The 14844-nt window shown below is 52.7% G+C and overlaps 1 protein-coding gene across 4 annotated transcripts in view; it reads left to right on the top strand.

The window, feature by feature from the left end:
* Positions 1 to 14844, top strand: part of WWC1 (WW and C2 domain containing 1) — a 151244-nt gene that overhangs the window by 110816 nt on the left and 25584 nt on the right. For all 4 annotated transcript variants that reach the window (XR_009007190.1, XM_007171387.2, XM_057541178.1 and 1 more), the window contains exons 10-15: positions 4953 to 5042; positions 5852 to 6387; positions 9909 to 10017; positions 10419 to 10499; positions 11169 to 11255; positions 12464 to 12656. Coding sequence is in view for 3 of the 4 variants with exons in the window: in XM_007171387.2 (XP_007171449.2) it covers positions 4953 to 5042; positions 5852 to 6387; positions 9909 to 10017; positions 10419 to 10499; positions 11169 to 11255; positions 12464 to 12656 (1096 nt within the window). In the remaining variant the exon portion in view is untranslated. The remainder of the gene's footprint in view (positions 1 to 4952; positions 5043 to 5851; positions 6388 to 9908; positions 10018 to 10418; positions 10500 to 11168; positions 11256 to 12463; positions 12657 to 14844) is intronic.

Consider the following 14844-nt stretch of genomic DNA (forward strand, 5'->3'; position numbering starts at 1 on the left):
AGTGAAATCAGAGGCAGAAGCCCAGTTTATAAAGCAGATAAACTTGTCTGGGCCCAGTGGCAGCAGGCCAGGCATCCTAGGTGCCTTGCATCACCCCACGGTGGGTCCTAAGATGCCTTCAGGGAGCCTCCCGAGTGCTAAGGAGCCCTGCTTGCAATCCCACCCTAGTAACTGAGTAAGCTCTATTTGCACATGGCGGGGTGCCAGACGGGTCAAGTTGACCAGCCTCTTTCTGGCCTCTTGTAACCACATCACACAGCCCATTGACTGGTCAATGGTGGGGAATCTCTCCCCACCAAGCCCCTTGTCAGAACTACTACCAGGGATGTGTCACTTTCCTCTCCTTTATCTTCCCCTGGGAGGGGTGGCTGATCAGCGCTGACCTACCACCAGGCAGGTGGGAGAAGGAGGAGGGGAGGGCTTCAATATTTGGTGTTTTGTAACCCTAGGAAGCACTTTCTAGAATTCTCTGTTAGTACCAAGACTTTGTCCTGCTTTCCCCAAGGTTGTCTGTGCACCTTGGGGACAAGGCCTGTGTCCAGACACCTTTGTGCCTTTAGAGTTAGTTGAAAGAATAAATGGTTCGCCAGCCTGGGCAGACCCTTACAGGCCTCTGTATACATCTCCTGGTCTGTCTCCCAGTCCTCTGGGCCCCTGACTTGCTCCCAGACCCTACAGCCGTCCCTGGAAAGCCCTCAGCTTTTCATTATGCTCACAGCCGGCAGCTGAAGAGAACAGATCCCTGGCAGCCTTACTCCTTGTTGGGTCGATAGAGATACCCTTCCCACCACCTACCTTGTGCAAGTCGTTGACCAATATGGACTTCAATTGCCTAATAGGGGAAAAAAAAACAGGATAATTACATTGAATACTTATATATTCTGAAGGCAGGTGGTTGGACCAGATTGTGAATTGAGGCTCTTCTCTGCTATCATAATTTTGGTTTCTCGAAACTAGGATTGGATAATCTCTTAGAGACCCCTATACTACATGCAAAAGGTACCATTAAGTACCAGACTCTGTAAGCTATATCATCTCATTTAAACCTCCCAGCAACCCCGAGGTTAATCTCAATTTCATAGTTGTGGAAACTGAGGCTCACCCAACGTCACCAAATGGCAGAGCTGGGATTACAACCCAGGCTTGCTGGCTCTGGAGCTCATGCTTGCCTTAGTCTCCTGCCCACTTAGAAGGTCTTTTATTATTGCCTTCAGCCCCATCTTTCAAAGGTCTGATTGCTCCCCTGGAACAGTGAGTTCACACGGCCAGTCCAGGGAAGCCAGAACCTCCACGCCATGGCAGCTGCTGAGCAGGTGTCTCGAGGTCCCAGAGGGCAAGGTCCCCTGGGAGACATGCAGAGAGAAGCCAGGGGGCACGTGGGCAGGAAGAGGCGAGAGCCTCGGGAAGGACAGGGACGGGGCTGGTGGCTGTGAGCCTCCTGCACGAAAGAGAGGAGAAAGCCCACCCAGCCGTCTTCGTCTGTGTTCAGCTGTCTGCCTGTGGCCCCCTGTTTGTCTGTGTTCATCCCTCTGACTCTCTTGTTCTCTCTCTAGGTTTCTTTCTTTTTTTGCTTCTCATGCTCCTCTCTCTCTTCTCTCTCTCTGTCTCTCCACATGGGACTATTAGACTCCTCACCTCACACAACAGCCTCTCTGTTCAAGGTGCCTTTGAGAAGGCCAGGAAGAGACACATCCAGGAAGAGCACACCACAGGGCCTACCAAACCCCAGTGTCGAATCAGTCAGAAGCACAGACCTCCCCCAGTACTCCCCGTCCTGCACGCTGCTTCCTCCTCCCTCCCCAGGGGCCCTCCCCAGCACTCCTGAGAGCTGCTGTGCCTGTTAAGAGTGAGGACTCCCTGCCCCCACCCCAGGGACCAATTCCCCAGGCCTGAGATGGAGCCCAGGCTCTTGCATTTTTTTTTTTTAAAACATCTTTATTGAAGTATAATTGCCTTACAATAGTGTGTTAGCTTCTGCTTTATAACAAAGTGAATCAGTTATACATATACAATATGTTCCCATTTCTCTTCCCTCTTGCATCTCCCTCCCTCCCACCCTCCCCATCCCACCCCTCTAGGTGGTCACAAAGCACCGAGCTGATCTCCCTGTGCTGTGCGGCTGCTTCCCACTAGTTATCTATTTTACATTTGGTAGTGTATATATGTCCATGCCACTCTCTCACCTCGTCCCAGCTTACCCTTCCCCCTCCCCATATCCTCAAGTCCATTCTCTAGTAGGTCTGTGTCTTTATTCCCGTCTTGCCACTAGGTTCTTCATGACCTTTTTTTTTTTTTTCCTTAGATTCCATATATATGTGTTAGCATACGGTGTTTGTTTTTCTCTTTCTGACTTACTTCACTCTGTATGACAGACTCTAACTCCATCCACCTCATTACAAATACCTCCATTTCATTTCTTTTTATGGCTGAGTAATATTCCATTGTATATATGTGCCACATCTTCTTTATCCATTCATCTGTCGATGTTCATTGCAGCTCTATTTACAATAGCCAGGACATGGAAGCAACCTAAATGTCCAGGCTCTTGCATTTTTAACCAGCACCCCAGGGGCTGAGCCGCAGCTTGGGATTCCAGCCCCACCTCCTGGGTCCTCTGCCTGCTTCCGCGCTTGATGTGTTCTTGGCCTCCCGGCATGTGCCAGGCATCCCATGCAAACACCGTGTGGCCAGCGAAGCCCAATACCTGTAGGAGGCCGCCTCGGCATCTGTGTGTTGTTGCTGGTAGCTACACCCCTGTGCTCGGGAGGTCAAGGCCATCTGGCTCCCGGTCCCCTCAGCCTCCTGTTGGGGCTCCACTGGGGACCTGCACTTACTGCCAGAGCACACCTCTGTGGTCTCCTCCCAGGGGAGAGGAAAACAAAGGTAGAAATGGTGGCCCAGGCTGCGCCTTGACCCCAGACCTCACACCCCTTCAAGGTCTTGCTCTCATGAAGGGTCAGATTCCGTAGTCGTGTCCGTTGCACTGAAAACCGGGATTTTGTTCATTACGGGCTCCATCTGCCAGCCCCCCCTAGTCCCGGGCAGGACTCTGGAAAAACAGGGCTGGGGACTGAGCTGGCCAAGAACCATGCCGAGGCCGCGGCTCCCGTGGTCTTTTCTGAAATTTCACAAGGCCAGTTCCCCAGTGACTGGTCCTGCCCCTCCCTTATCACTTTGCAGTTGCGTCTCAAGCAAGCTCTGGTCTTCACGGCAGGGCCTGTGCTGGAGGCCTTGGGCGTGTCAGTGGAGGGATGGTGTGGTTAGGTTTTCCATGGAAATGAACTCTTTCTCTCAGGCCCCAAGCTGGGTTGGCTGTGCTCTGGGAGCAATGAGTCGGTCATTCCTCCTGCAGCAGGATGGCATAAGGGGATAAGATGCCAACGGTGGGACATATCTGTCCATGGGAGATTTAACATCCAGGTCTCTCAACAGAGCAAATGAGCTTTCCCTCCATCAACTGGGGAAAAGTCTTCCATTCAGCAGTAACTTTTCAAGCACATCCGTGTGGTGGGCACCATGCTAGGGGCTGAGAGAGTGAGGCACAGTTCCTGCCTTACAATTCCCAGCCAGTGCAGCAGCTTAGAAACCTTACTGTGCCTGAAAGTCACCTGGAATAGGGAATAAAGATGCAGATTCCAGGGAATTCCCTGGTGGTCCAGTGGTTAGGACTTGGCACTTTCACTGCCGGGGCCCGGGTTCAATCTCTGGTTGGAGAACTCAGATCCTGGAAGCTGCACAGCGTGGCCAAAAAACAAAAACAAAGACAAAAAGATGCAGATTCCTGAGCCCTGCCCCTAGACTTTCTGATTCAGTAGATCTAAGTAGAATTCAGGGATGTGCATTTAATAAGCACACCCCCCCTTCTGGTGGGGGAGCTCTGTGGGCCACAGACAGAGAACCACTAATCTAGTGGATGCAGGAGAGCAGCCCAAGTCATGAGTGGGTGATGGAGCTCCTTCCCTGTCAGATCCAAGGACCAGCACCCTCTCTGGAGCCCACCCAAGCCGCCCCCATGGGGAATTTCAGGAGAAACTGGGGGCTGAGCAGAGCCTATATCCAGCCATCCCTTCTAAACTCAAGGGTTTTGCCTTCAGGGAGGGAGCTGCTGAATTGGGCTCTGGTGTCGGCATGCCTGGGTGCAGGCCTTAGCTCCCGGGTTCTGACGCTCTGTCACGCTCACCTGGATCTTCCCCAGGCTCTCTGGAACCACTCTCTTCAGCTCCTTGGCTGACTACTGCCCGTCCATTCAGCCTTGGGATGCTTATAGAGTCAGAGCTCAGTCCTGGACCCTACCGTTTTTTTCCTTCTATATTTTACCGTAAGATGGTGCATTCATTTGTTAGGGCCGCCAAACCAAAGTTCCGCGAACTGGGTGACTTAAACAATGGTAATTTATTTCCTCACAGTCCTGGAAGCCACAAGTCCAAGGACAAGGTGTTGGCAGGGTTGTTTCTCCTGAGGTCTCTCTCCTTGGCCTGTGGATGACCATCTACACATGGTCATCTACCGTGTCTTCACTTGGTCTTCTCTCTCTGCATGTCTGTACACAGCGTAGGGAGGGATGGTTGGGTGGAATCCTAATTCTGCCGGTAACTCTCTAGCTTTAAGTAAACTATTTAACTCTAAGAGCCTCAGTTTTCTCGTATATAAAGTGGTTAAAAAAAAAAATTCTTGCTATGCAGTGTTATTGTGCAAATGATTTAAGGCAATGTTATAAGTTTCCTAGTCAGCCCCTGGTATATAGCAGGTGATGCATATAGCAGTTACTATAGGATTATATGTAGAGGCCATACCTCTCCAAACATCCTGATATAATGCCTCCAGGAAGTTCTTGTGTGTGCGTCTGTGGGTCTGTGCGTACATCTCCATGAGCCCATGCCTGTGATTCCTCTTTTGGACAGATGGAGGCGGGTTCCCTCCGAGCTCCACACTCATGCCTTCTCTCCCTTCAGGTTGAAATTAAACAGTAAGAGGAACCAGCTGGTGAGAGAGCTTGAGGAAGCCACCCGGCAGGTCGCAGCTCTGCACTCCCAGCTGAAAAGGTGAGTAGTAGGCAGTGGGGTGAGCGCTCCCCTGGGCACGGCCGTATGCAGGCAGGCAGCCCAGCCCAGCCCAGCTTCTGCCCTTCACGTGTCCTCCATGGCCTGAGCGTGCCCGTTTAGCAGCACAACAGGCAGACGGATGATCTGGGGGACTCGCTCTGGGCCTGGTGTGGCTGGGGGCAGGGTCCTTCACCTCCCCAGACCGCAGCCTCCTCGGTCCTCTGACGACACAGCAGAAGGCCCCAGCTGGGTGCTAGCGTGTCTTGTTCACGTCTCTCCAGCCAACTTGCACAACGCAGAGAGGGTAGGCCTCAGGCTGGCGCCTCGGTGGGCAACGTGGCTGGAATTTTATCACGACATTCTGTTTTCATCAAATATTTTTAACAGTTGACAATGCTTTTCAAATTACACTTAGGATATAAAGTTTCCTTTTTAAGGAAGCTATATTAACGTGTAAAAAGTAAGTTGAGTTGAAGGAAAATATTAAGCAGCGTTATTTGGGGTTGGATTCAAATATGGAGAAATATGAAAATGGAATGCCGCTGGTGGAGGTTTGAGGAACAGAGATACTGAGGCGAAAGTGGACTTTTAAGGCAGCTGGCTTGGGTTCGAATCCCAGCCCTGCCAGCTCCCGATTATGTGGCCTTTTCGGGATATCCTCTTTAGTGAAATGGGGATGCGTGGTCCGCCCTGGAGACTGTCAGGAGGGTCTGACGAGATGGTGCATTCTAAGTGCACGTGGTGCTTTTCGGGGGAAGTTCGGGGCGGCCCACCCACTCTGTGTCCTCACCCTCCCTCCCCTGCCCCAGCCTCTCTGGCAGCATGCAGAGCCTGTCCTCGGGCAGCAGCCCCGGATCCCTCACGTCCAGCCGGGGCTCCCTGGCCGCCTCGAGCCTGGACTCCTCCACCTCGGCCAGCTTCACCGACCTCTACTATGACCCCTTCGAACAGCTGGACTCGGAACTACAGAGCAAGGTGGAATTCCTGCTCCTGGAGGGGGCCACGGGCTTCCGGCCCTCAGGCTGCATCACCACCATCCACGAGGACGAGGTGGCCAAGACCCAGAAGGCAGAGGGGGGCGGCCGCCTGCAGGCCCTGCGCTCCTTGTCCGGCACTCCGAAGTCCATGACCTCCCTGTCTCCCCGCTCCTCGCTCTCCTCCCCATCCCCGCCCTGCTCCCCCCTCATCGCTGACCCCCTCCTGGCTGGAGACGCCTTCCTGAGCAACCTGGAGTTTGAAGACCCCGAGCTGAGTGCCGCTCTTTGCGAACTGAGCCTTGGCAACAGCACCCGGGAGAGGTACCGGCTGGAGGAACCCAGAACAGAGGGCAAGCCGCTGGGCCAAGGTAGAGGGCACCACATCCTGGGGGCGGGAGCCTCCAGGAGGGAAGAGGGTGGGAATTGTGCTCAGGTCCGAGTTCCAGACCCCAGTGATAATTATGGGCAACGGTTTTTTTTTTTAATTTATTTATTTATTTTATTTTTGGCTGCGTTGAGTCTACGTTGCTGCGCGCGGGCTTTCTCTAATTGCGGTGAGCGGGGGCTACTCTTTGTTGTGGTGCGCGGGCTTCTCATTGCAGTGGCTTCTCTTGTTGCGGAGCACAGGCTCTAGGCGTGTGGGCTTCAGTAGTTGTGGAACATGGGCTCAGTAGTTGTGGCTCATGGGCTCTAGAGCACAGGCCCAGTAGTTGTGGCACATGGGCTTAGATGCTCCGCGGCATGTGGGATATTCCCTGACCAAGGTTCGAACCCATGTCCCCTGCATTGGCAGGCGGATTCTTAACCACTGCACCACCAGGGAAGCCCCTATGGACAACATTTACTGACTGCTTTCTATGTGCCACATCTTTACATGGTATACTGATTTATTTATTCATTCAGTAGGTATTCATTATGTGTTTACTACGGTCTAGGTCTTGAGCGAAGGGTTTTCCATGGTGGGTTTATTCATGCAACAGATATTAAGTACCTCCTGAAACTAAATGCCAGGTCCTGTGCTGATGGGTGTACATGGATTCATTCATTCTTTCATTCAGCTGATATGCCATGTGGGTTAGTCACAAGGATACAGCGTGGAGGACAGACAGGGTCCTGGTTCCCGTGAAGCCTACATGCAAATGAAGGCACAGACAATAACTGTACAAGCAGATCAATAAAAGCGCTAGGAAGAAAATAAAACAGGGCATGCGATGGAGCCTTTCAGGTTGGGTTAGCGCTGCCAGTTCACATTGGGTGGTGAAGGAAGGCGACACTTGAACGGAGGCTTGAGCAGTGAGAGGGAGCCAGCCTTGGGAGAAGCAAGAGCAAAGCCTCTGAGGCTGGAGCAAGGGGCTGCAAGAGGGGCCAGAGGGAGGAGATCACCAACAAGGCAGAGAGTTGGGCAGAGTACGGGTTGTGTAAGGTAAGGAGTTTACATTTTACCCTCATTGCAGCAAGGATCCGTGTGACTGTTTGAAGCCAGGGAATGATATGACTCCCATTCTGCATGGGGTCAGAAGAGAGCATTATGGTGTGGACTGAGATTCAGGTCGGAAGCTGTCATCATCAGCTTCAGGTCGGATGCTGATGATGACAGCTAAGATTTATTTCAAGAAAAATCTTTAGCAGCAACCACATAATAAATTATAATAGTTAAAATTTATTGGGGTGCATTATGTGGTGAGCAGTGTGCTTTATATGATGAAATAGGTTACTTCCATTATACCCATTTCACAGATGAGGAAACAGAGGTTCAGAGAAGTGCTTCCCCAGCAGGTGGGGAAGCAGGGATTGGAATCTGGGTTTTTCTGACCCCAGAGCCCAATCTCTTTATCATCACGCTCCCCTTAGGACATGAGGCAGCTCTGTGTATTTATTCCTAAGACACTCCTGGTGCTTGCTGATGCCATCATGCCTATGGTATGAAGGTCAGGACTGAGCAGGGTGATTTATCAAGTTCAGATGTGCAAGATACCAGGCACCGTTAGGCATACTTACTCACGGTAAGCCTCACAACAACACTATGAGGTGGGTGCTATTATTATCCTCATCTTACAGACTGAAAAGAATGAGACTCAGCAAGGTTAAGTGACTTGTCCAAGGTCACTGTCACTGCTGTGAAGCGGTAGAGTCAGGACTGGCTCCAGGACCACCTGCCTAGAGCCCACAATGAGCCATGTGCCAGCTCTGTCGGCAAAGGGCTCCTGGTCCTGGCTCCCGTGAGTACAGCTAGAAGCTCAACCCACTTCAGCCGTCAGCTCCGGGAATGGGTGGGAGGGCTGCCGCTGCACCCAGAGCTATCAATTCCTTCGTGTGCAAGGACCAGTGGGAGCAAGGGGGAAACGACGAGATTTCCCGGTTAATTAAAGGCTCTTCTGCGTGCGTGCCAGCCACTTCCTTAGAAGAGGAGCCCAGAGATCCCTGGGGCTCCCTCACCGGGAAGGGAGTCTTGCTGAGTGTCCTCAAACAAAAATAAAAACAGGCTTCCTACTGCAGCCGGTGGCAAGCTTCAGAAAATTGTTCCCTGGAGAGGAGGGGTGCGCAGGTGGTACCCCTAACAAGGCTCAAGAAGCGTTCCCGGCACTCCCTGTCTAAAGGCTGTGATAAGCTGGCTCGGGGATGCTGGGACCCCAGCCGAGTGCAGGGAGCAGCCCCCATCCCCCCGCCTTCTGCCACAACGTCCGTGCAGCTTGGGGGCCAGAGCCCGCTCGCGTCTCAGGTCGGCGTTTCTTCATGCCACCTCCAGAAGCCTTCCCCGCTACCAGCTGATGCCAGGCTGAGCCCAGACACTAAGCAGGTTATGCGATTAGTGCCACTGTTCAGTCAGCAGACAAATTAATCTCCTTAAGTGGTTTAGTGGAGGGTGGAGAGGGGTGGGTCTGAAGGCAGGAGGTCTCCAGGGCCGCAGCCGCAGATGTGGGACACAGGCTGGGAAAGCCACGCCCACATGGCCCCTTGGCTTCTCCCAGGCTCACTGTCACCATCCCCACCCCCAGCCTCTTCTCCTGTCTGCCCACCCCCCGCCCATGTGCCTGGCACACAGGGGGTGCTCAGAAGTGCTGGCCGTGAGGTTGAAGCTCCTGAATCTGTCCTTCCCCTGCTGCGTGGAGGTCAGGAGCTGTCCTGTTCATCTTAGTAGCTCTGAAGTTAGCAATGGACCTGGCACACCGTCAGGGCCCATTACTTGGGGAAGGAAGGAATGTGCAGTGTGTGCTGAACGCTCAGGTCTGAGCCCCGGGAGAGACTGCTGAGGGCCTCTATCAAGGGCAGGGGAGATGGACTGAGTTAGGAATGGAATGGGATGGGCGAGTAGGACAGCCGGTACTTAAGTCCTTCCCTTCTTCCTCCTCTTGCCCCTCCCAAGGGTCCGGGGGCTGTTATTTTGCCCCAGGTGTGTAGGGATCGATCTAGAAGACATCACTGTAGTGATGGGAATGATAGTCGTAGTAACTAAGGATGGTGGTACTGACTTTTCTAGAGCACTTCCCCTGCACCAGTCTCTGTACTAAGGACTTCCCTATATCATCTCATCCAGTCTTCCCAACAGCCCTGCAAGGCAGGTATTATTATCCCCATTTTACAGATGAGGAATGCAGGGCTGAGAGGGAGTAAATCAGTGTCCCACTGTCATGAAGCAGTATGTGGCAGAACTGCAACTTGAACCCAGGTGCTTTGGCTCTGGAGTCTGAGACGTTAAACACAGAATCACATGCTACCCTTTCCTTCACCGCAAAAAAAAGGCAGGACTTTGCTGTCAAGTGCAGAGGTGGCTGGATTTTGGCGGGACCATGTTAGGACAGTGAGGGGATCAAAAGATGTATTGTGACGACAGTATCCTGATTTCTAAACCCCGCCTTGCCATCCTTCCTTTTTTCCTCTCTTCCTCCAGCTGCGAATAAGGCTCAGGGGTGCGACCTGAAAGTGGCCTGTGTCTCAGCTGCCGTGTCGGATGAATCCGTGGCCGGGGACAGTGGTGTGTATGAGGCTTCCGTGCAGAGGTGGGTCCCTGAGTCTTGGGAACTCTGACTATGCAAGGCCCGGGCCTGCTCAGGTGTGTGGGAGGGACCCACAGGAGGGTGGTGCTGAAGAAGCAGCCAGAGCTCCTCCTCCCGGGGCTGGAGATGCTTCACATTTGGGAGACTGCTAGTTCCGCAATTGCCGTTAAGGGTGTATGGCTAGAGGAGCAAGTATTAGAGAAAGCGCAGCTGCTGCTTCAAGAGAGGGATCCGGAGTAGTTGTGGGCAGGCAGGGTCCACAGGGAGGCTGAGCAGACCCAAACCTTCCTCCCTGAGGACCCAGCTGCTCCCTCCCAGAGAGAACCCCGTCTCTGGAAAATGACTTTGGCCCCTGGTCACTACAGGGAAGCCTGACCCTCTTTCTTTCCTGTGTTGCTTTCCAGACTGGGTGCCTCAGAAGCCGCTGCTTTTGACAGTGACGAGTCAGAAGTAGTGGGTGCAACCCGGGTTCAGATCGCCCTGAAGTAAGTGGCAGGGAGGGTGGGACAGAGGGGCGTGGTCTGTGCAGGGTCTCCTCCTGGCCTGCAGCGTCCCCAGCATTTACCCTCACAGCTGCCCAGCGAGGCAGGCAGAACCAGCAGGACCTGCTGACAGCTGTGGGCTCCTAACTAAAGGGGGTGGTGGGGGGGGATCTCTTTCCATGCCTCCCAGTTCCCCATTTCACAAAAGAGAAAAAACAAGGTTTGAAGACCTTGTAAGTTGCCCGGATACACTGAGCTGGCCAGTGGCAGAGCCAGGCAGGGACCAAGACCTCCTGCCTTTTGGTCTGTTTGGACGTTGTTGCCACGGCTTTTGTCTTATCATCTCACCTGGACCGAAGTCAACCCCTGGGGGCTGCAGCCCAGATTTCTTATTGTTTTCTCTTGATGCAGATTGGCCCCAATATTTTTTAAAATAGGAATTAAGTGCCAGTGTTTAAATGTCAGGAAATTTTATACAACCTCTGGCTTCTCTTTAAACATTCAGACCGACAGCTCTGGACCTGCGTCCCTGCCTGGCAGCAAACACTGGGCCTGTGCTCCCTAGCTCACCACAGTCCCCAGAGCAGCCAGCAGCCACCTCTGTGATTATCAAGGGAGAGAGAGATAAATGTGTTACTAACAGGTGCTCCATATGCCCCCTTTTCATTTCAGGTATGATGAGAAGAATAAGCAGTTTGCAATATTAATCATCCAGCTGAGCAACCTTTCTGCTCTGTTGCTGCAGCAAGACCGGAAAGTGTGAGTGTGTAGCTGATGGGCTGTATATTATCCTCTCCCGCTCTGCGCCCATCCCAGGGGACACTCTCCTGCTCTGTTCTGCTCCAACAACAGGCCCCGTAAACTCTGTGGGTACTTAGTGCACATGACCGTGATGCACAGTGTCAGTGCCGTGAACGTGGATGCAGGCAGGGTAGCAAACACGCTTGCTCTAAAGCGGAGCGCTCCAGACAGCTTCAGACCTTCCACATATGCGTCCTGAGCCCCTGCCAGGCGCCAGCACTAAGGAAGGGGTGGCGCGCAAACCTCTGCCCTTGTAAACTTGAAGCCTGCTGAAGAGGAAAGTCACGGCCCCTTTTATCTGCTCTAAGCTCGAGTATTCCACGCAGAAAGAGCCGGGCCTGCCTTTCTGAAGAGCCGGCTCCCATCACTGTGCTTCTATTGGCAGGTTGTGATGGGTGTTTACCTTACGGTTGATGATACAGCAAAGACCGGCACTGTCTGCCTCCCAGCTCGGTCCTGTGCAGACCGGGTTTATGTTGCATTGAGCTCGTCTGCCTACATGTTCCTCCTTTGCTAGACCGTAGGCCTTGAGGGCAGCAGCAGGAGCTTATATTTCTGTGGCCTGCACCCAGCCAGCGTCTGGGGTGTGACACGTGGGAAGGAGGAAGGCAGGCCGGAAAACAGACAAAACAGAAGGAAGACAAGATGGGACACTGGACTTGCGTGCACTCTTTGCTGTTACAAACAGGGCCGGGATGAATAACCTTCTCTGTAACTCATTGGTACTTGTGCAGCAGTATCTGTGCCTAGAAGCCAGCTGTCTGGGTCAAAGGGTGAATGCATATGTACTTTTGTTAGGACTGTCACCTTCCCCTCCGCCGGAGTTGTGGCATTTTGCCTTCCTACCAGCGGTCGTATGAGTATTCCTCAGTGTTAACAAGCAGCCTGTCGGATCCTTCTGTTCACAGCAGTTTGCACACCGTTGGCCTCAGGCTCCACAAGCTTTGAGGGCCTCACGATTGGGGGATTCAGTAGAAGGAAAAGCAGCACATTGTCCTCGGGGCCCTTATGCATCCCTCATGAATAACTGCATAACTACTGGAGAAATTACAAACTCTTGTCCGCTGTTGTTTCCTTGGGGATTTGCAGCAGCCGTTTAGCATAACACCTGAGCCCCAGACCTGGGCTGACCTGACCCAGGCTCTCCTGTGTTTCTGTCCCTCTAGGAACATTCGCGTGGCTATCCTTCCCTGCTCCGAGAGTACCACCTGCCTGTTCCGGACCCGGCCTCTGGACGCCTCGGACACCCTGGTGTTCAACGAGGTGTTCTGGGTGTCCATGTCCTACCCAGCCCTTCACCAGAAGACCTTAAGAGTCGATGTCTGCGCCACCGACAGGAGCCATCTGGAGGCGTGCCTGGTGAGGGCTGTGTCTGTCTATCTGTGCAGCCTTCTGTCCTTCTGGGGATTGGTCCACCTTGCACTTCAGGAAGAAGGCTTGGAGAAACACAGCTTGTGCTATCAGCCCAGCCCTTCTTGGGTTCTAGGCAGGGGCTCTTCCACAGATGAACAGCGTTGTTCCCAGACTTATTGAGAGCAGGGGAAGGGGGAGCGGGGAGCTCCTTTTTCTGCCGTGGAATTGCAGCACCACATCCCTTGTGCCTGAGGCTGAGTCACCAGCCTTCCCACCATGTGGCCTAAGACTCTTTAATTCTGTCTGTTTCCTTATCTGTAAAACCAGCTAACACGGGCTACCTCACAGGTGGTTCTCTGAGGGTTAAATGAAGCACTAAAGCAGTGCCTCTCGAACTTTCACGTGCACACAGGTTACCTGCGGCTCTGGTTAAAATGCAGATTCTGATTCAGCAAGTCTGGGCAGGCAGGCAGCAAGATTCTGCATTTCTGTCAAGCTCCCAGGTGATGCCAGTACTGCTGGTACCCGTAGCAAGGATGTAAAGCAAAGTGTCTGCACACACTAGGTCTCACGGGAAATCAGTTCCCATCCCTTTCCTGCTCGGCGAGGGTTCATAACAGCGTCATTGCCATTTATGTTGTTGTTATTGCTCACAGCAATGCAATAGCTTGTGCCAATTGGATGCAATTTATATGGTGGGCTCTGAGCTAAGCTCCTTACGTGTGTTATCTCTGCTGATCCTCACTATAATCTTATAAAATAGGTAACTGTTACACCAGTGAGGAAATCGAGGCACAGAGAACTTGCCCAAGGTCACACAGTCAGGAAGTGGCAGGAACAGAGTTAGAGCCCAGACAGGTCCACCCGTGTCAGACCCTGGATGTTTTCTGTGCGCCAGCACAGTGCTCCCTGGAGCCCCCGGGTGGGATGGTGACTGCAGGATTTGGCAGGCAGGGTGGGTGCTGCTGAAGGATGGAGTGGAAAGCTTTTCCAAATCCAGGCTCCAGGGAGTTCCCTGGCGGCCAGTGGTTAGGACTCCAGGCTTTCACTGCCGTGGCCTGGGTTCAATCCCTGGTTGGGGAACTGAGAAAACCCACAAGCTGCACAGGGCAGCCAAAAAAAAAAAAAAAAAAAAAGGATATATATATATATATCTCTACCTATAGATAGATAGACAGATACAGACACACACACGTGTGTGTGTATATATATAAAAGGATAGAATTTTTATTTATTTATTATTTATTTATTTAATTTATTTATTTTTGGCTGAGTTGGGTCTTTGTTGCTGCGCGCGAGCTTTCTCCAGTTGCGGCGGGCGGGGCTACTCTTCGTTGTGGTGCACGGGCTTCTCATTGCCGTGGCTTCTCTCGTTGCGGAGCACGGGCTCTGGGCGCGCGGGCTTCAGTAGTTGTGGCACGCAGCCTCAGTAGTTGTGGCTCGCGGGCTCTAGAGCGCAGGCTCAGTAGTGGTGGTGCATGGGCTTAGTTGCTCCATGGCGTGTGGGATCTTCCCGGACCAGGGCTCAAACCCATGCCCCCTGCATTGGCAGGCGGATTCTTAACCACTGTGCCACCAGGGAAGCCCCAAGGAAAGAATTTTAAAAATAAAAATGAATAAACAAATCCAGGCTCCTCCAGTGAAGCGTTTCCTTAGCCCTGAGCATTCCTAAATGAGAAGAGACTCAATCCTGTTTTCTTCTCCTAATTGGATGCCTTTTATTCCTCCTTCCTAATTGACGTCTGGCCATTGCTGGTTTCCATGGCAGCAGCCAAAGCGCTCATCCCGCTGTGGCTTGTCTCCGTCCACGGCCAACGGGAAGCCTCCGTTCCCGTGTCTCGTGGGGACGTGAGTGTTAGGCTGTTGTGTTTTGGTGGCTGGAGGAGGAAAGGAAGCGAGACAAGAGGAGGAAGGGCCATTGGCTCCCACGCACGGTCTCCCCTCACTGCTGGGTTTGTGGAATCCCTGGTCTGTTTTGAGCCATTTAACCAGCCGGGCAAGGACAATAGTACCCATCCTGAGTAGTGTCTGCATGTCTAGTACTGGGCTAAGAACTTTGTGTGCAGTATCTCATTTAATCCTCATGACAGCCCTGGGAAGCAGTATTAGGATTATCTCCATCTGACAGATAAGGGATCAAGGCCCAGAAAGGCTAATTAACTGGCTCAGGTCATCCAGCAAGTAGGTAGAGAAG

This window comes from Balaenoptera acutorostrata, chromosome 2 (assembly GCF_949987535.1).
Source record: "Balaenoptera acutorostrata chromosome 2, mBalAcu1.1, whole genome shotgun sequence".
NCBI lineage: Eukaryota > Metazoa > Chordata > Mammalia > Artiodactyla > Balaenopteridae > Balaenoptera > Balaenoptera acutorostrata.